This window comes from Thamnophis elegans, chromosome 4 (genome assembly GCF_009769535.1).
Source record: "Thamnophis elegans isolate rThaEle1 chromosome 4, rThaEle1.pri, whole genome shotgun sequence".
In the NCBI taxonomy this organism is placed as follows: Eukaryota; Metazoa; Chordata; class Lepidosauria; order Squamata; family Colubridae; genus Thamnophis; species Thamnophis elegans.
In genome coordinates, this window is record NC_045544.1 from 30,865,036 (window position 1) to 30,887,532 (window position 22,497).

Consider the following 22,497-nt stretch of genomic DNA (forward strand, 5'->3'; position numbering starts at 1 on the left):
CTTGAAAGAGAATACATTTAGAACACAATGCCCAATCTCCACTGACCAATTAATAAGTTCTACTGCTGTATATGGGTTGATGCCACACTCAAGTGGCAGTCATTGTATCAGCATTTTGTCTAATTTATGTGTTGAATCATGTGCTATTATTCATCAAGCTATGCATTTCCTATCTGTAAGAGATGAGTTTTATAGTAATTATCCAGACAAGATTGAGTCTTTGTTCATGTTCCCATAGTAACTAGACCAAGGATTTTAAAAGTACAAGGCAGAGGACTGAGAGTGAATAAAGCATGTGGAACCATTGCAGACTTCACATTTGAAGAGCTGTGTGACAAAGTGAGTACACCATCAAGCCTGGTTGGGCTTTTCAGGTCTGTTTTGATCATATCCCTGCTCCAAATAAGCCTTCAGATCTCCTTTGAGTTTATAGCAATCACTACAACTGAATTGCAAAGTAGAACTAAAACACTAACAAGATGAAAAAGCAGGTACAGGATGTTTCTCTTCAAGTAATCGGTGATATTTAATGTCAGTGCCTTTTTATTTTTTTACGAAAGAGTCTGTTGATGAATTGATACCTCAGACTTAGCTGTTTTTACTAATCATACCAAAAGAATATTTGATTTTCAGCAATGGACAATATTATGCAAGAAGGAAGGTTCTTGAACCTTTTTTGGTTTATGAAAACATCAGACTTGTGAACAATATGTACTGGTTGTCAAAGTGAATGGGCAGAGACAAAATGCTACAGCAAAAACCTCTTCGAAAGCCAAATTGGTGAAGTTAAAGGCAGAAGCATCCTTTGGACATACAGAAAGAGTTTAATGTTTTGACAAAACAGACAAAAGACAGGAAAATTAATAATTTATATTCATACTGAGCCCTACCGATAACAAATAATGCCCCTTCATCCCACATGCACATCATGCTAGGTAGTTTGTGTGGTTTAATGAATCTAGCAATTATGATTTGTAAACCTGACAGTCTGAACCCAGCCATATATCTCTCTCTGGCTGACTTCTAAACTCCTAAACACATCTCACTTCCAAGCTTCCTAAAGTTGCTTCCGACTGCCAAATCATTTTGTGCTACTGAACCAGTACATTTACTGGAGATCAGGTTTTTCTTTTTCTTACACCTCCCCCTTTTAAAATGACATTTAGGAGGGTCAGCTGCAATATATCAATTTCAATTGCTGATCTTTCTTTCTTTCTTTCTTTTTCTTTCTCCTCTTTCTTTTTCTTTTTTTCTTTCTTTTATTTTCTGAAGAAGGCTCTGGACATGCAGAGAAAGGGCATGTCTGCATCCTTGCTGCCCATGGTATAAAAGTTGCTTTGGCTGAAAAATAGGTACTAAACTATAGTATATATACTAGGTATAACCTATTTAGAGGCACACGGAGACTGTAAGAGATGTTAGAGACAATCAACAGGCAGGAGTCATATCTCCCAGTCCTGCTTTTGACATTTAAGATCCTACACATAAAAGAGGCTTTATCTTTAACAAAACACACAGGAAAAAAGTTTCAAAATATATCTATAACAATGTAGAGGTTATCCTTAACTTACAACCATAATTGATCCTGGCAGTTTTGACAGTCATAAAGCAGCTTACCATGTGACTCGACCCATTTTATGATTTTTTGTGGTGGTCATTAAACCCATTGTTTGCTATGGGCCAGATTTGCCAGAAATTAGAAGTAAACACTGAGTTCTGGAAAAAACATTGTAAATCGCAGTCATGTAACCATGGGATGCTGCAAACAGCTGAAAATATGGATGGGTTGCTGAGCACGCAAAATACGGCAGGGAAGGGACATTGGCACTTCAAAATGAGGTCTTAAAATCCCTTTGGGAGGGAGTCCATTGTAACTTCAAAAAGTTGGTGAAGTATGCAGATAGTCAAACGGCCATAAGTTTGACTATCTATATGCCTCCAGTGCTACCTCATTGTTTAAGGGGGAAAATCTTCATGACATTAGTTCCTTTCATCTGTGTAGAACAGTGGTTCCCAAACTTGGCAACTTTAAGACTTGTGGACTTCAACTCCCAGAATTCTCCAGCTAGCTCTTCTGGCTGGAGAACTCTGGGAGTTGAAGTCCGCAAGTCTTAAAGTTGCCAAGTTTGGAAACACTGGTGTAGAAGACTAGTCCAGAAAGATTTTTTTTTAAAAAAAAGAGTAATTAATTTAAGATTTTTCTTTATGAGGTCCATTGCATAAAGGGCAGCATGTCTGAAAGCTCAGAAATGGAGGCTGATTTTTTCTTTAAAATAACATAAACATACTATTTTAATAAAAGTGTTTAGAAAATGTAAGAATTGAAAGTACTAATTGAAATCAATATTAATAATATGCCAAAAATTTTCCTTTGTGAGAATGTGGTCTTTCCCCTAAGTCTACTGATATTCAGTTTCTGCTATTTTCTACTTCATAATTATATTTGGAAACCTATGCTGTTAATACAATTCAGACTCCTGCCAATCTGTAGTTTAGTGTAAATTAACTAGACATATATGAACGAACTGGAACAGGTGTCAATCTTTTTGTGTTTATATGCAAGAAGGACTATGAAAACATCCACTTTATAAATCTCAATTCTATCCATCAATTCTGATCTGGAATATTTTCTTTATAAGGGCTTATCAGAGTAGCAGTTCTCTGTTTGTTTGTTTATTTCTTTCAGTCATAGTTAACAGCTTAATCACAGTTACTTAAATTAAAATTACGAATCTCTGATAAGTGAGAGTTTTTCAATCTTTCTCTGGGTTTCACAGAAAAAAATTGTATGTAAGAGGCCAAAGCTGACAGTGCTTGACATAATTAGTCATGGAGTTCCAAATAATTATGTAGGACACGATAACTGAATGTGGCTGCTACATATATTTATTATAATAATAAATGTTTATTTGCCCATAACTACATTTTTGCAACAACTTAACAGCTAAGTTGTTATGGCACTAAAAACTAGTGTTTTCATATCAAAACCCATTGATTTAAGGTTTTCTTCTGTAGGTATAATTTAATTTAAAAGCTATTAATCTATGCTTATTACAAGTTTATCAGGATCTGAAATATAAATGAAGCCTATATCTGGGATTTTTAAAGAGGAAGCCGGGAAAAATTGATAATAACATCCTTCTCTATACTTCTCCGGCTACTTCTTTAAGCAAAACCCTTGAAACTGTAGTCTCCGTAGCAAATACTGCCCTCTGATGGCAGCAATACTTTTTAATATAATTATGCTGGAGCAGAGATTACTGTTTCCCAGTAAGAATAGAGTGAATTTATTGATGCAGATTTAATAATGATCTTAAGTATAAGGGAACCAATACCTGTTTCAGTTCCTTTTTCCATTTATAGGTGCTTCTTCTAACACTACTACCTGTAAGAAAGGGTATAGTTTTTAAAAAACAACAACAGCACAAACATTAGATATGCACCTATCCATATTTATAGACGTATAGATATAAATTATAGATTATATACTGTATATCACAAACATTAGATATGCACTTATCTGTGTGTGTGTGTGCGCGCGCGCGCACACACACACACACATATCTCTATCTCATATATATATATGATATATACACACACACATATATATATATATATATATATATATATATATATATATATATACACACACATATACACCACACACACACACACACATACATACATACATACATACATACATATATATGCTGGTCTTGTTGTATTCGGGGTCTTTTCCGTGTAAGATTGAAATTGTCTTGGCAACGTTTCAGTGAGGTCTCACTCGGCATCTTCAGGCTGGGTTTTGGGCTTAAAGTGTGATAGGAGCTGCCATCTTTCTATAAATCTTGGCGCGTGTGTGTGTGTGTGTGGAGTACTGGCTTTGTTTCAGTAAGTGCAATGATTGGTTGTGTGGTTGTATCATGATTGGTAGATTGGTGCTGATTGGTGCTGACTGTGTGTCTATTGTTGTTTCGTGTTGTAATGGCCTGGGTGGTGGGTGGGGCTCGTTTGTTGACTAGGGCTGTTTCCAGATGTCTGGTAGGCGTGAAGCATCGTCACGTTTATTCATGTTATGGGGGTGTTTCTCTATTTCGATAGCTTCCATAAAGTTTTGATAGCTTCCATAAAGAGAAACACCCCCACAATCCATAAAGAGAAACACCCCCATATCATATCTCTCTATCTCAGTCAGTCAGTCAGTCTGTCTGTCTGTCTGTCTGTCTGTCTGTCTGTCTGTCTGTCTATCGTCATAGGTCAGGAATAGGATGGAAAAGTGATGGTTGCTTATGGTGGAGAGCATTAGCTAATAGTATTAGTTAATAGCAGCCAATATAAACCCCAGCCAAATGTAGGCTCCTCCTTAGTGGATAAGGTTTTTTTAAACGTTCATTCCTGTCAGTCATCTACCAGGGATGCTTTAATCTGAATTCCTACATTGTGCAGGAAATTGGACTCTGTGGCCTGAATGAATCCCTCCAAGATTAGGAGTCTAAAATAGGATATGCATTTGTTATAAAAATGAAGGTTATAATTCTGGAGTTCTATATTTTATTGATTTGTTTGCTGTTTTGTTGGTATTGAAGAGGAGGAATAATCTGAAAACTGAGGGGCTATTCACCAGCAACCTCAAGAAATGTTTCTAGAGCCCATAGTTATGCTGGTGCTTAAAGTAAATTTTAAAAAATGGATTCTACAGTTACAGGAATGTTTTTATCATTGACAATAATTGTGAAATGTTTATGATTGCAAAATCAACACAACTGTCTCCCCAGTTATATTCTCTGTCCAAATGATGATGATGGATATATTTCTTACAAAATTAGTTTGCAATATTCAGATTAATCTTTATTCTTGCCATCTTAACAGAAGTAATCAATTCTAAATAAATAGAGATCCATTCTAAATAAAATGAGGGAACTTCATAGTGCTTAAACCAATAATTGCCTTGTCTATTAGAACAATAAATAAGTCTGGGATGTACATTTCCTTAGCTCTAAATAAATAGCATAGGACAGATTTAAGAAATAGTAGTACTTCCCTCAGTTTTCTGTTCTTTTATAATGATTTTTTAAGCTGATGGTGTTGGTGATGAATAATTCCACTGCAAAGAAGGCTGTCACTTTCTTCAGCTGTAAAAACACTCAAAGCTATCACCATCCTAATATGGCACTAATAGAAAAATATCTATTGCTCATTATATACCTCTAAAAATAACTTGAACCGAGATAATGACAGTTAACTTGGCAGTTAAATTGAAAAAGGAATCACTTAGATTGTAGACTAAAATGAGATACCTGATGAGGTTGAATTGCCATAAATGAATTTGGAGTTAGCCTAATGTTAATAAAATCCTACTCCTCCATAATAAGGATTATCAGGAGAAATAGCTACAGCATCATACTTTTCTAAGGTAGCAGAAAGACGGAAAACCAACTTGTAAATCACAAACTATGCAGGAAAGTCAGCGATTTCTTTTCTCTATTAACATCTGAAAAAATTAAAATGTCATAAAATTAATTTAAGTGTGAAATATAAATAGGGACTGGCTGGTGAGTGCTCTCCATATTTGATCAGAGAATTGCAGGGAAGGACTGGGAAAGACGAGCATAATAACACAAAATCTAATAACAATGGAGCATGATTCCCATAATTGTTACCCTTTTTTAAAGAGTACACATACATTCATTTTCTACAGTGTGTTACAGTCATAAGGCTTAGGAACCTGTCAAATTCTAAACATTAACAAATTCAAACTCACTGTGTTAGTCAATGTAGCTATTGCTGCGTAAGGTTCCTGGTTTTGTAACTTTGCCACATCCAGCGGCCCACAGTTATTGGTCTTCTCAAATGATTATAAGAAGGCAGAACACTGTGTCAGGCGATTTCCTCTGAAACTTGAATTGGAAATTTGCGTTCAAAGAAGGTACCTGAATTGCATTGATCATTCTGGTCAAACTAATTGGTTATTTATGAAGCAATTACATGACTTAAGAAATATTTTCTCAAACGTAGGCTATTAAAAGAGAACAGCACGTTATTCAAAGAGGTGATATTTCATAATAAAGTATACCACCACTACAAGCTCTATGCAGCCTACTACAATACTAGGTTAATCCTTCATAGAGAACAACAAAGTCCTGGATTCTGGATGGCTTCAGTAGTTCGTCTGGCTCTTCCAAGAAAATTGCAAATTTTTTTCAAGAACATAAACCCAGAGAATATAAATTTATACAGATTTTCCGCAACTGCTGAATAAGGATCATTTCAGTATATTCACTGCGCTGTGAAGAGTCAGAGCATTAGTGTTTAAACCCTTTTCGCGGTCAGTTAAAAAAATTCTCTGGGGGTATAGTTAATAAGGACATCTGGCTAAATCTTTGCAAACTGCTTGAAGTTAAAATGGACAGTATTAAGCAAACTGGGTTTAACATTTGATGGTATAAGAGCTGTGGTGGTGCAATGGTTAGAATGCAGTATTGCAGGCTAGCTCACTGCTCATTGTCAGGAGTTCGATCCTGACTTAAGGGTCTACCTTCCATCCTTCCAAGTTGGGTAAAATGAGGACCCAGATTGTTGGGAGCAGTACGCTGACTCTGTAAACTGCTATTACTAAATAAAGTAGCTTCCCTTATCTGCTGTATCAGGCTATACTCTAAATTTCTGTCAATTCCACCTTTTTTCAAGTCTCTTTAACAGAGCTTTTGGATTTGGATTTATATGAGATTTATGTGCTATATTCTTTATTTTGTTTTTAAGAATAGAGCTGGTTTGGTTTGTTGATAAAATTCAAAGGCAGATCTTACTAAGAGATATATATCTTTGTGAACACACCTAAGTTCTGCTGCCCACCTCATGTACTCTATGACTGGTTCTGTTTCTTCTCCCCAAATGTGCTCAGCACTTTCCCAATGGCTGTGAGAGGCAGTTGACAAGAATGGTGCTTAGGAGAAGCTCTTGAGAAGCACCTGAGGGTAAAACCAGAAGCAATGGATGGAAACTAATCAAGGAGAGAAGCAACCTAGAACTAAGGAGAAATTTCCTGACAAAAAGCAACCTAGAACTAAGGAGAAATTTCCTGACAAAACAATTAATCAGTGGAACAACTTGCCTCCAGAAGTTGTGAATGCTCCAATACTGGAAGTTTTTTTAAAAGAGATTGGACAACCATTTACCTGAAATGGTAAGGGTTTCCTGCCTGAACAGGGTTGGACTAGATGACCTCCAAGGTCCTTTTCCAACTCTGTATTCTATAGTATTGTGACAAGCTTTCTTCAGTGGAGACTCTAATTCAATGGCATTGTACTATATTTATCCAAAAAGTAATGATTGCAAGATCCCTAGACATGGGGCTTCTGTACTTCTGCAGATATGAAATTTTCTGGTCATAAACTAGTTGCAACTTAAAAAACATAATGTTTCTTATGACCAAAGACTAGAACAATGCAATATAAAAAAGTAAAGAAATCAAATCATCACAAGGGGAAAACCATACAAATGCAATCAAGATATAATCAAAATTACCCAGGTACTTAAAAACAAAATAGCAATAAAAAAGTCAAAGCTATAAGAATAACAAGAATTACAAGCTGATGTTATTTTAGAGATGAAATGGATAAAATCAAGATTAAATTAGTTATTGTAAATTACCCTATAAAAACACCAGATAATGTAAAACAGGAAAAAAGGGTGAATAAAAGAAGTGGGACTAAAGTACCCTGGCCAAAAACAGCAAGCATACATATAAAAAATGTTTAACTATTCAAAAATGTTGTTATAAAGCTTAGGACAAAAAAGAAAAAAAGAAATAGAAAAAGACCCACCAAATAATATATAGAAGATAGAACATCCAATAGAATTAGAAGCAAGTTGGCTTCAAAAATTTCAGCAACGGGTTCTCTGCCTGGTTGCTGGCTGGGCATGGCCATGATGAGTGTGGCTAGTTGGCCTCCTGCACCACAGCAGGGAGGGGGAGGCATTTTCGCCTTCCCAGCTTTCCTCAAGTCTGGGAGGGTTAAAACTGCCTCCCCTGGGCTCTGGAGGCCCCCTGGAGGCTGAAAACAGGCTTGTTTCTGGCCTTCCGGAACTTCTTGGAGGCCTGTTTTTCCCCCACCCCAAGCCTCCATGTAGGCACTGCACTTACCTTGCATCCAAAACAGACCGTGTGGAGACTCCTGGGAGGGGCAGAGTGGGTGGGGCCAGACAGTGGTAGGATTTGGAGGTTCTCCGAACCAGCCATAACCTTAGCTATGGGTTCTCCCGAACCCAGGCGATCCTGTAGCAGCCCACCCCTGATGAGAAGGGACCCTGGAGGTCCTCCAATTCAAACCCCCCTCCTTAAGCAGAAGACCCTATGCCATTTCAGAAAAATGGTTGCCCAGTCTCTTCTTAAAAACCTCCAGTGATAAGAGCACCCACAACTTCTGGAGGCAAGACATTCCACTGGTTCATTGTTCTTTTTTTTAAGACAAGTTTTATTGCAATCCCCTCCCCATCATACATACTTTATGGACAGAGTGTGCTCCAAGTCACATCTTATGCATCATATTTATAATCATAGTTTAAATATATTGTAATCTTCCCACTTTTAACAATATTCATTTCTTTTGTATAATCCTTTATCTTTTTCCATTAATTTATTTAAACTTACATATCATTACCAAACACCCTTTTCTTTTAGTCTTCATCAATGTTCCCTCTAATTTTTTTTCAGTGTGAGCGGAAAAGTATAGTGTTTGAGCGGCACATTTTCATGCCTGAGCACCTGAATTTTTTTCACAGATGTCACCTAAGACAACAACGAAATCAGTGTTATTTGAAACTCAAAGTTATGTTTATTCAAGGTACCCGCTTAATTAAAAGTGTTATATAATATCAGTATCACTTAACAACGGTCCTGCTTAGCAACCAAAATGTTGGCTCAGAAACTCTGGCATTGAAGCACGCAAGTCTTAAAGCTGTCAAGTTACAAGACCCTTGCACCCCTAACCCTTTAGGGAAAAAAAACCCAGGGGTCTTCAAACCTGACAGCTTTAAGCCTTGCTGACTTCAACTCCCAGAATTCCTCCGTCATGTTGCAGCAACGTCATCTGCGTGGATCTGCTCCATCTTCGGTTTTTTTCACAGGAGGCAGGCAGCTGCTGCTGAAGATGCCAACGAGCCCCCCGCCACTAGAATATGCATTTGTTTAGCATGACATAGAATATCTTTCAACCAGAAGTATGGAATAAAAGAGAGACTGATAAATATTAAAAAAAATAAAACCAAAAAGCAGCTATTTATTTGAGTTCTAGATAAACATTTAGTTCAGATTTAATGGTGTTTCAGAGATGTGGCTGTCAGCTATTTGTGTATGTATGTTATTATTATGGAAGGTTAGATGAGATTTCACCAACATTATTCACCCTGATTAATGCATTCATTCTAATAATCGAGTCTGACTCTGAATTACAAATCTATGTCTGAAGAATCTGGGTTAAGTTTTGGATTGGAAATTTGGGGAACATGAAAGTTTATGCATAATTTTTGTAATTTTTTCATTGGGTCTTAATAATGATTTATTCATTTGGGATTTTTTTCATAGGCTTAACACAGCTCTAATTTTTTCATTAGGAGCAATGTAATATTGGCCACTAATGTATTGTATACAGGTTGCCTTAGAAGGTAATACCTTTTGTATAGTAGGAACTTAAGATAGGCAGACTTTATACAGATAAACAATTGAGAAATATTGTTCTTTTTAAAAAGCAATGTTAATTGCTGCACGTTTCTCATATTAAGTATATTAGCTCAAGTTCATGTTAGGAAAAACTTTCAGTCTTAAAGGTTTGGTGAGGAGAAATCCAAAAATTCTTTTAAAGAATTTAAATTAAATTTGAGGCTACCTCTGCTTTCGCTCTCCCTCCCTCAGTTGTGCAGCAGCGGCAGCGGCAGCTCTCAGCCTATGGCGGTAGCGTCACGCAGGCTGTGGAAGGAGGAGGAGGAGAAGGGAACCAAAGAGAGGCTTTTACCGGGTCTGCGCCCCACAGCCAGGACCGTCCTTGCGTCTCAAGCCGCGTTTCTTCCTGCAAAGCCCTTCGGGCAACCCGAGAGTTCCGCTTGACGCCAGAAGGGCTTTGCTTGAGGCGCAAGGACGGTCCTGGCTGTGGGGCGCAGACCCGGTAAAAGCCTCTCTTTGGTTCCCTCCTCCTCCCCCTCCTTCCACAGCCTGCATGACGCTGCCGCCGTAGGCTGAGAGCTGCCGCTGAAACAAGTTTGGGGAGGTCCTTTGCGGGCAGCCAGTTCTAGCCGCCTGCAAAGGACTTCCCCACGTTTGCTTTGAAAGAAATCTCTGCGCGGCAGTTAGAAACCTCTGCGCAGGGGTTTCTTGCCATGTGCGCGGCCGCACAGCCGCGCACCTTAGAGGGAACAATGGTCTTCATCTAATTACTATTAATCCATCTTTATAAATTAACCATTTTTTACCATAGCTTTGGTATTCCAACTTCCACAGTATTATTCTCTTTACATAATTCTTTATCATTTCTTACTCAATTTTTACACATAGTTAACATCACTTACACCTTATATTTCACCTTTTTTTTTTACAGTTTTCCAGTTACTTACTCTTTTTTTCCTTCCCAGAAAATATCTCACTAATTCCTCTTCCCCAATCATTAACATTTTACATTCCTAACATTGTTTAAATTACATTCAAAATTAATAGTATTTATTTAATTATCTACTTTACTGGTTAATTGTTCTTATTGTCAGGAAACCTCTCTTTAGTTCTAGGTTGTTTCTCTCCTTGATTAGTTTCCATCCATTGCTTCTTGTACTGCCTTCAGGTACTTTGGAGAATAGGTTGACACCCCCCCCATTGTGGCAGCCCTTCAAATATTGAAATGCTACTATCATGTCACCCCTAGTCCTGCTTTTCAGTAGACTAGACATACCCAATTCCTGCAACCCTTCTTCATATGTTTTAGTCTCTATCCCCCTAATCAGCTTTTATTGCTCTTCTCTGCACTCTTTCCAGAGTCTCAACATCTTTTTTGTATTTTGTGGTGACCAAAACTGGATGCAATGTTCCAAGTGTTAGGTTACCAAGCCATTATAAAGTGGTACTAACAGTTCACATGATTTTGATTTTGTCTCTTTGTTGATGTAGCCTAGGACTGCATTGGCTTTTTTGGGCACGCTGCTGGCTCATATTTAAGTGATTGTCCACTAGGACCCATAGATCCCTCTTGTAGTTACTGCTGTTGAGTCAAGTTCCACCTATTCTATATTTGTCCATTTGGTTTTTCTTGTCTTAAGTGTAAAACCTTAATTTTCTCTTAAATTTTAATTTCATGTTGTTAGCTAGGTACCAGTGTTCAAGTCTGTTGAGATGCTTCTGAATCTTCAACCTTTCTTCTGGGGTGTTCCTGCCAGCTTGGTGTCATTTTCAGATTTGATTAATTCCCCTTCTGGGCAAACTTTGTCAGCAACAGGAGGAAGAAGATGGTGAAGGTCAGCTATGGGTGACAGGGCCAGTGGAGCACAGGGCTGTGAGAATGCCTGGGGCTTCACCCTATGGAACTGGGATGGCTGGCCACAGCACAGGTCTTCAAGTGGCACTCAGTGATTCTGGAGCTGAAGTGGTGGCCTATGGGTGATAGCAGCTGGCTGACGCTGCTGAAGGCCCTGGACCTCTACTTCAACTGTGGAACTGTCAATGACTGCCACTGGGCAGGGCAGCCAAAAGGGCAGCGATGGGGAGAAGATAGGCTGGTGAGGAGAGTTGACGCTCACTGGCAGTTGTGAGTTGGCTGCCAGGCAGGCAGATGTTTATCAGGTGTTTATAACATGGAGTGCTGCAATAGCCTTCAGGGACCAGACATACCTTTGGTTCATTGCTGCCACCACTTCAAACAGTCACTAAACGAATAGTCGTTAGCCGAGGACGGCCTATATGCATTTTTACCTTTTGCTTTAGAAATGGTTGTAGAAGGCGAGCTATGTTAGTCCAGGGCAGTCCAAATAAAAAAGATTCTGGTGAAGTAAATGATGTTTTATCCTTACACCTTTATTTTTCTTTCAACCTTATCCTTCTTTATTACAGTATCGATATGGGAATAAAGGAAAATATGCTCTTAATCAATTAGAATAAACATGTGCATGTTTATTAAAATGTGTATATTTAGTTTCCCCCCCCTTTTCTGAGGAAGAAAAGAGGGAAGCAAAATGGAAAAGCATTTGATCGATTCAGACAAGAAAAGCCAATTTTAAACAGAAAACAGCGTTTTTGTTGCCTTTTGAAATGTAGCTGTCAATCTATTGATTTCCCACGTCTTATTTCCCATTTCAGCCTCTTGGAGCCAGTGATTATTTGGAAATATCCAAGAATTTTGATCTGGTTTTTGTTCATAATATACCTCTCCTTACAATGGCAAAAAGAACCCAAGCTCGCCGCTTCATCACTCTCATTGATACTTTTTATGAAAAAAGGTAAGCATTTGGTTTGCAGGTTCTTATAAGATGAATGCATCTGGAATTATTTTGGAAATGTTGAATGCTAATTAATTAATTAATGCCTAGCAAAAAGGCATCAGCATATATTCATTGATCACACTCCATTGCCATGTGAGCTATTAAAGCCTTGACTGTTAAGATTAATGTGTTGTCTAATTTAATTTAAATTACTGTATTTTCTTCTTTAGCTGCCAGCTGCATTAACATTTACAATGGCTCAGCGGTTAAAGACACCAAGCTTGTCAGCTGGAGAGCTGACAGCCCAGGTTTGAGAACAGAGTTTGCGGCATGGGGTGAGCTCCCATTACTTGCTCCTGCTCCTGCCCATCTAGCAGTTCTAAAGCATGCAAATGCAAGTAGATAAACAGGTACCACTTTGGTGAGAAGGTAACAGCATTCCGTGCACTTTTGACATACAGCTAGGCTGGCCACGTGACTATGGAAATTGTCTTTGCACAACCCTTGCTGCTTCAGCCAAGAAATGGAGATGAGCATCGCACCCTAGATTGGGTACGACTGACAGGGAAACTTTTATCTTTTTTTTAACTGCTAGATGAAGTCACTAAAACAGCAACATTGTCAGTGGCTAATAAAGATTAGAACTAAGATAAGCAAATAGATTTCACTGAATTTGCAACATAGTTGTTTTTATTCAACAAATGGGCAAATTTAGGATTTGTAAGCAAAATGCATTGTGTAAGTCTTATGTGGTCACTTTGTGAAATTGCACCTTCACAAAAAGAAAAACAAAACTGGGCACTCAAACAGCCTAAAAGGCAGTGATTTTCCATTTGTATCTTAGGAAGTTAGAAAATACAGAGCAGTTCAATCTCATATGGGAGAAAAATGCCACAAAGTTATTTTATTGGTTTTGTTGCAAAAAACAAAACTCTTACAATAGCAATCTCTTGAAAGACTGAAAACAAAAGGTACGTTACAAATCAAAATCAACATTTGGGCAGATATACTTGCTTCCAAAATTCCTATAGGTTTGTATGAAAGACTATAGAATTAAAATAAAAAATAAAGCAGGCGGATCAGCCCAGGAAAGAGCAGATCTATGTTCTTCTCCCGAGGAAATAGGAATACCTCAAATAATACTAGAAACACAATGTTTCCCCCTGATTGAAGAAGCTTCCACCTGCAGAGTTCATCTTCACCACTTTTTAAAGATGATATGGTTTGGAGTTTTAGGATGACTGAAGGAGACAGTGAATTTGTTTCCATTTCCTTTCATCACCCAGGCTCCCTCTGAGGTGTCGATAATAATGACGTCTTTTCAGACTTTTTGTTTGGATTGATGTGGAAAAGGGTAGTAAGGACGTTATGTTGATTTCCTTCATCTTATCTGGCATTCTGCAGTGGGAAACCCTATCTACATACACTTATGCTTGTTTTCAGTGTATATCAAAAATGTAGATAACTACCATCTACACACAGACACAGACACACACACAGACAAACAGACAAAGTTTGTCATTGCTGCCTGCTTCCTAAGGCTGAGAAAGAGTGACTATCATAAAATCACTCACAGCCTATAGCTTTGCACGAAAGATGGGACTTGAATTAACTGTCTTCCTGTACTTGCCACCTTGAGTTGATTGAATATAAAAAAGATTGGATAAACTGTTTAATTTGGCCTTTGATTTTTTTTCTCTTGGATCTCCTGCTAAACATTTTCATTCAGTGACCCTGAATCATAATATGGGATGTGGGAGCATTTTATCGTCTTCCTCAGAGTAAGAGTGAAAGCATTGCTATCTACTGGATTTTTTTCTGAATAATTTTAAGTTAAAGAAAACATTCAATATGTTTTGCTGCTGCCTACCATGTCAAATTCATCTGATTAAATTGTTTTAACTGTTTTTACTGAGAAATTGCACAGTTTTGATTCCAGACAATAGTTCTGTTCAAACCACTTACAGACTTTTGTTGGGTAGCTATTCCGGATTATTTTGCATGTGTTGATTTATTTTCCAAAATGCACAGATGAGTAAAATGTTAATGAACTTGCCCCAAAGTGACACTCAATTTAGAATAAACAACTACTCTTACATTTAGTCTTGAGTTGTGGATCCTCTAATGAAATAGTAATGATAAATGCGGCACTTAGATTTACGAAAGTTTCAATCATGGAAGGAAAATCAGCAATATTAAAACAACTTAAAGGTTCTTTGTATTTAAGCTGATGTTTTAAAATGTAATGGAAGATATTAAGCTTCACCTGTGTGATTATAGACATGTACTTAAATATTATGCAATCAGGACATATCGATTGAGATTAAATTCTTTTTCAAAAATGTACTGGGAAAATAATGCACACACACACCCTTCTAGTTCAGCAAGAAATGTGGGCCATTTCCAGAAAATACATTTTCTGCTGACTAAATGCCATTCATTGGTTTTAGAAGAACCTTAGCTCCTTGAGCAGCATAGCACTTCTGTGTGAACAGAAGATTCAGAGAGATGTTTTTTTTTTATTAGTAGAACAAAGCAGGATTACTTATTTCCTCTAATGCTACATGTGTAACATGTTTGGACTTTTCCACAAGCATTGTTTCCCAACTATACAACTTCAGAGCTCCTGGTTTTGACCTCCCAGAGAAGGAACACCAATGTTTCTATCCTTTGTGTGAATTTTAAGCAACAATGTCCTGTTCTGTAGTTTGGCTTTCTTTAAGATAGATCACTGTCCCCTTCTAGCTCTCAAGTCTGTCCTTTCTGCCTGTCTCAGTGAACTTTTGTGGTATGATCCCTTGGGCTTCTTACATATCATATTTCATTTGCTATATCCTGACATCCTGCGTTTATAAGCATACAGTTCCCATACCACTGATCTCCATTAATGGATACTTTCTTGAAGGATTTACCTTCCTTACAGTGCCCTACCTTTGTTCACTTCTGTAATCCATTTCCTTCCAGGACCATGTTCTGTTCTTTTGAGTAAATCTTCTCCAGGAAAAGAAAAAAAGGAAACCTAATTGTCTTCTCAAATACATAGTGACAGTTTACTATACCTCTGCAGCAGCAGCATTGGGGAAGATTAACCTAGTGGGTGATGCTTCTTTCTACCATACTAGAGAATTTGCATAGTAAAAACTACAATACAGACTTCTTATCCTTCAGAGAGAGGGGAGAGGGAGGGAGGGAGAGAGAGGGAGAGAGGGACAGAGAGAGAGAAATATTCCCTTGGTGCTGCTGTCATTATGGCCATAAGAACCCTTATCAGTTTTTTCATGGACATACGATGGGAGAGATCAGTCTATTTCTGTTCCATGTCACTTTTCTTTTTTCAAGGTGCATTCGTAGGATTATTTTCTCCTGTTTCCAGGTGAATCTATGTTTTTTTTTAAAAAAATGGCTGTGGAAAATTGTGTCTTTAAATGTGTGTCTTTAAATGTATTTTCTCCCAAAATATTATGTTTAATTATATTTCATTTGAATATATCATTTTAATTTTTAATTGCGTGAGGGGTGAGAATTACTTTGAAATGGGGAGATGGTCTGATTATGTTGTTATCCATACATGACCCCCCAAAATGCAAATGAGTTCTGTTTAGGCCAGAATAAAATTCCCAACATCCTGGCTTCTATTAATAATTCCCCCTCAGCAGAGGGCAGTGCACAAGGATAACCCTTTTCCTATTGAACAAAGTAGGAGCATCTGAAAGGAGACAAGTAGGCTAACATTTGCTTCTCCGAAATCCAAGAAATGCATCCATAGTGAGATGCAATTAAAGGAAAGATTGGTTATGACTCTGTCTTTCAGAGGCTTGACATATTTATTACAATACCTTGCAGGAGCTAAGGGAAAGAAACTAATCAACTATTTCCATTTTGAGGTAAATCTCATAAGGACAAATAATTTTAGTTGTGTAAAAGAATCCATAATAGAATCCATAATGATACTATTGTCCTCAAGCATTGCCTAATTAGCATTTATTCTCATCTCAATTTTTTAAAAAAAAATTAAGAGAGGGCTACCTCTCTGTTTTAAATGAAGAAGGATCATCTAAAGCTGTATTTAAGACATCTAGATCATTTATAAAAGTCCCCATCTCTTTGGATTTCTTCTTTCTGTGGCCTTTCCTGGAAGGACAGCAGAATAGCATGTCACATACCGTAGTCATTCCAGAAGTCCTGAAGGAAAAATAAGGTGTGCTTTCCAAAGAGTGTAGTTTGTTATTAGCCTGCTGCAATTTTTCAAAGGTTAAGGCTGAAAAGATTCCTTGACCGCTACCTGCACATTAGAAAAAAATGCAATTGCTCTGCATCTCTATCCCACCAGGCAAGTATTTTCTTGGGAATTTTGCTTTAATTGACTGAAAAAGGCTGCACCTGTAAGATGTCATGCCAAAATGGGCAATAGTATGAAGCAGGTACTTTAGAATCTATGCAGCCTTAGTGAGGAGATTCTAAGAAAACCTGGTTTGCTTTCCAGGTGTTTTGAACTCTTGAACAGCTGGATCTAAAAGTCGTTATATTTGAAAGAAACGTAATGCCTGGATGTCTGGCATTACTGGATGAAGGTGTGTGTGTTTGTGTGTGTGTGTGTGTATCTTAGACCTACATTGCAACAGCTGTCCACCGAACGTGACAGGGATTATGGGTACCCACCATACATGCTTCCCTGCTTTCTTTGTTTTATCTCTAGGTTGAAAGGTTTTGGAATCCCTCATCTTATTTTTCCTGCATCTTAATAATGTATAAGGCAAAAATATTTTTAAAAACTGAATGAAAACAGATTGCTATCTAAATTTGATTCAGTGATGATTTAGAGCAGGGGTGGCACTGCGGCATCATATGACGTATTGAAACTTTCCCCCCCTTTGCTAAACGTGTGTGGGCATGGCCAGCGCATGATGCATCCAGCCAAAAGCAGTGGTGGGTTTCAAAAATTGTTCGAACCTACTCTGTGGGTGTGGCCTCCTTTGTGGGAGTGGCTTGCCACCCATGCAACCAGATGGGAGTGGCTTGCCGCCCATGCGACCGGATATGAAAATGTTGTCGACACTTGTCAGAACCACCTTAAATTACCTCACACACAGCACTGGCATGCATAAGAATATGATGTAAACTTGTTTTTTAAAAGGCATCTTTGATTTGCGTTAAAACAACTTCAACACACGCAATGTTCTGATTGCACCACAAACGCAGTAGTCCTCCTTACCTTTCACAGAGGCACTGAGTTTTATAAATATGAGCATGATAGTGTAGAATAATCATATCCAAGGACCAGTGATGGGTTTAATAAAATTTTGGAACCTCTTCTGTAGGTGTGGCCTCCTTTCCGGGTCCACTCTTCTAACCGGTTCGGTAGATTTGACGAACCGGTTCTACCGAATAGGTGCGAACTGGTAGAAACCCACCTCTGGCCCACAGGCTGGGAGTTTTGACAGCCCTGATTTAAAGTGATGGCTTGATGTGTAAATAAAATAAGTACCTTTTTGACTGAGTTGCGATAGCAATTCACTATCTGGTGTATTTTTGTTTCTTTATTTTAAAAGCTATTAGAGAAGTAAGATAAATAGCAAAATATGTTAATATTAAAAGTTATTTGTGACTGAATGATAGGGCCATCTCTACACCCATCTGCACCGTTAAGGAGTGCAACGTATACCATCAGAGTCAGAAATCTGTTGCTATAAATGAACTTTCAAAAATACTCCATTGAAAAACAAAAGAAAATAAAGGGGTGTGTGAGATTCAATGGAGAAATAAGAACTCTAAGTGATGAACTTCAGCCTTTTTGTTTCGTTTTGTTCCAGGTGCGTCTTATTTGCTCTGCATCAGCTCCCCTCCAGAGAATATTTATTCAAGCGGACCATGACAGTGGACTGGATGAGAAAAGGGTACTGATGGATGATTTGGGGTTGAGCCAGGTAACCACTATGAACATCAGTGCCTTTGTTGCAAGAGAGCATAATAGGTTTGGATCTATGTACTAGCATTATTAAAAAACAAAAGAGCATTTAGAGTGTCATTCTGTAGCTTTCCTGCAGGTTCAGTCTAGCATTTTTTTCCTCTGCTGTAATTTAAGGTAATGTTATTTATTCATGGATTAGGATCCATAAATGTCCACAAATCTAAGATATATTTCTAATGCATTGAAAATATTGGGTCAACTGTTACAAGTTCCTCAAATGCAGTTCATTGTACGTGTTTTACGTAAGACATTAACCTATGCATCAGTTAGAAGCTCTGTTAGAATAAGGAGCATCTATAAGTGTCTTTTTTCTTTAGATTCGCATGGAAGAGAGCTGATACACACCACCTCCTACAATATGCATACAAAACAAAAACCCACTGCAGACATTCATAAATATTCCTTAATACGCAATATCTTTTTGTGAATCTTTTATCATCCCCCACCCCCCAAGATTTTAACTGAATTAACTGCTGCATATGAAAAATTACTACCAGCATTTCCCAATGAAAATAGATGTCATGGCAGTAAGTACTAGTTTGTTAAGCTGCTGAAATGTTACAAAAGGATTGTTCCTGTCACTCTCCTCTGCCTTTCTTGGTAAGGGTCATCAGGGCCACAGAACTCCAAAATGATACCTATACTGTTGGCTTTCTTCAAGAGAGCCTGGGCCCTTATCTCTATAAAGCCTTGTGCTGACTTTGTACCCAAATCCCGGAATTTGTGGGTTTCGTCAAGCTATTGAAGCTAATCCCTTGCTCAGAGGAAGCATTCAAATGGAAACATTCCCAGCCGATGGCTGTCTAGCCGCCATTTGAAATCTCCAGGGATGGTTTGTGGAGGAAAAATCCCCCCCCCCGACAAACAAATTTTGAAACATTGATATGATAAAAATGCCAGACTTACTAGCTCAGAGGATTTTTTAAAAAGTGACATAGACAGTAACTTACTGACCAAAATGGACTCTCGGTATCATTCAGAACCAATGTAATCAATGTACATTTCAGTTTAATCTAAGCTTTTTCTAATCAAGGCTGATAATAAGTTCAGACTTATTCTTAGATATTATTTAATTGCTTCTAATAGAAATTTTGGATAATGTTTAAAATATTTGCATGTCTCCTTAAAATCTCAACTCTCTTCATATGCTATAGCCAATGTTTTTGGTTTATTTTCCTATGTAATTTTAAAAGTTTTCATCGTGATGTTTTGTTGATTTAATGAAAATGCAAAAGGAAGACAAAAGGGCTCAGACACTATTGCTATTGGGGCTGCGTTTCAATTTGGTGGGGACCTTAACCCTGACACAGAATAAGACAATTCCATTCCAGTGAAGTGTAAAAAACAAAGGCATGAATACATTTTTAATATTTCTGCCCTCCCCACACTCCATGTTAGGTAATGGGAGGTTTTTTAAAAAAATTATTTAGTGTCTGGCAATCTATAGAGGTCCTGCAATCACAGATATACAACACTGATAAAACGCATTATATATACAAACACAAATAAAGCATCAACAACATGATATAAAGTTTGGGAGTGTTTATGAAATAATGGGAGTTGGAGCTCCATTAACGTGGCTCCTGTTAATGTTTCAGAAACTAGAGTAAACTGGATACACGTGAATCTACCCTTTGAGCCAAAGATCCAATTGCAAAGTGGTTTGGTGGCCTATGTGTGTTCCTCTTCATTATAGGTTGTCCTCATTTAGTGATCACAATTGGGACCGGCAACTTGATTGTTAAGTGAAGTGGTTACTAAGTTCTTTACACACCTGTAAAGGTCATAAATACACGGAGTGACCATAAAGTTGTTTTTTCATCATCATCCTAACTGCAAAACAAGTTTGGTTACTAAACAAGGGCAATCTATACTAAAAAATTAATTGTCCTACTGTGCAGTGAAATTTCATTACTGAGGACCCGTGCAAGAAGCCTACAATGTCTCCCCCTCCCCCAAAAATACGTGTATTTTTCTTTTTACGTGTCCCTAGGATTCAGCTGAAGCACTTTCTATGTTTACGGGAGAGGAAGAAATATTTGCCTTTCAACGGACTATCTCGCGACTTACCGAAATGCAGACAGAGCAATACTGGAAAGATGGAGATCGGAGCAAAAAAAAGTTGCAGCCAGAAGGTTAAAAATAAACAGTAATTGAAAAGAAAAGGCTTCAAGAACATTAACTAACTTGACACTTATTGTATCATGTTAGTATTAAAACTACAGCATTATTTACTGGCCCCCTTAATGCCAATCTATAGATATAATTTTATTCAGTCTAGCATGAAACGTTTATTGACCAAATATAACATTTCCTTTTAACTGATGATGACTGAAAAAAATATTATTATTGGCCTATCACATTGTGCTTTGCACAATAAAGATACAAGGTAGAAACATTAAATGCATATTTTTGAAATCCAACAATCTCTGGTTCTATGGTTAAAAAATAAAATATGCAAATGTATTTGCAGTATCCTTGATTTTAAAAAATCATTTTCTTTTAGGTAGCGATTGAAAATTTCATATATTCACAAAGTCCCCTGGGTAACACCAATTTACAGTATTCCACTTGCCAGTTGGTGTGTTTTTCTGCTGCCAGAGTATGTTCAAGTGATAGTTTCCTATATTATTATTTATTAATCATAATTACTGCATATAAACATCAGTTCTCAGACAAGTGACTCTGAGTGACATATATAACAAAGCTAAAAACCATATATGGTTTATATACATTTATATACAAACAAATTAATATATGATCCTCTCTGCTAGATTTGGTGGAATGGGCAGATGTAATCCAGGGAATGGATGATCCTCAAATAACCCTCCGATACATATGAATGTGTATTATATTTTTCCTGTTCCTTTTCCTCACCCTCCCGTACTCTGATATACCAGTCTCTCTGTTGAAAGACAAAGTTATCTTCAAATAATTCAAACTGGTTTAGCTCTGGCAGATTCATTCAATGTCAATGCATTCACCCATGAAAATTGAGCAGCACACTTATACCACTTACTCCAATAGTGGAGAGATGCTACCAGGGTGTTTTGTCACATCTGGAATTTTTATGCTCATGGCCTCCCAACTGGACAAAACAATACTTACATCCTATTGAAATATAAGCATTCAAAGTGTGACATTCGTAGCAAGCAAATGACAGGAAGGGATTAAGCATGATTAGCATGCTGTAGATTGGCACGACATTACAGGTAGTTGCTCCGCAGCTTTGCACCCTCTGAATAAAGCAACTCTTTCTGAGCCCTTTTATACATTCCTGTGAAGCAATCAGTCCAGACCTGGGAGTGTGCAGCTGTTGCAGAAGGCTAACCCAGGCTTAATACTTTGTGAGAGAAGGTATTTAATTATGCTATAATTTTGTGATTGCAAATATTGAAAAATTAGGGACACACCTGTAATATGTGAGATTTATGGCAGCCATTGCACAAACACCTCTATCCCAAGATTAAAATAATGATTATCTTCATACAGTTATGAAAGGTTTTTTAATTTAATGAGTGAAAGTAGTAATATATTACTTTAAAAGTATTTTCTTTAGAAATCACAGCCTTTAATGTATTATATTTTGGTACTATATTAACTTACTTAAATATAATTTGGTGTGTATAAATTTAATAACTAAAGAGCAATTTACTTCCCAAATATAGTACAATTTCAACATTCATCCCAAGCATTCTTGATCTCAATTATCAGAATCTAAAAATATCTGATTCCATTATTTCAAAATTAGTACCTATCTTTTTGTTTCTATTATGTGAGAATTCATATCTTTTTTTAATAAAAGGCTTTGGAACAATCTAGGACCTTGTTATAACTAAAATCTACATGCAATCATAATATCACATCTAGGGCATTATTGCACCTTAAAATCCAATCTAATCAGATGCATGAAGTTTAATCCTAATTTGGTTTACTATACAATTTCTGTTTTATTGCAATACATTGACAGGGCAAGTTCTTGAAAGTTTCAATATTCTTCCTATGATCATCTTTATTATTCTTTCTTTTTGCTCTTCTTTGTGCTTAGATTGTAAGACTCTTGGACCAGGAAACCT

General features: G+C 37.3%; 1 protein-coding gene across 2 annotated transcripts in view; it reads left to right on the forward strand.

Annotated features, from left to right (window-relative positions):
- Positions 1 to 21,994, forward strand: part of AFG1L (AFG1 like ATPase) — a 65,619-nt gene extending 43,625 nt beyond the window's left edge. For both annotated transcript variants that reach the window (XM_032216289.1, XM_032216288.1), the window contains exons 10-13: positions 239 to 339; positions 12,332 to 12,470; positions 18,262 to 18,377; positions 20,415 to 21,994. In XM_032216289.1, the coding sequence (XP_032072180.1) occupies positions 239 to 339; positions 12,332 to 12,470; positions 18,262 to 18,377; positions 20,415 to 20,561 (503 nt within the window). In that variant the 3' untranslated portion in view covers positions 20,562 to 21,994. The remainder of the gene's footprint in view (positions 1 to 238; positions 340 to 12,331; positions 12,471 to 18,261; positions 18,378 to 20,414) is intronic.
- Positions 21,995 to 22,497: the final 503 nt, after the last annotated feature.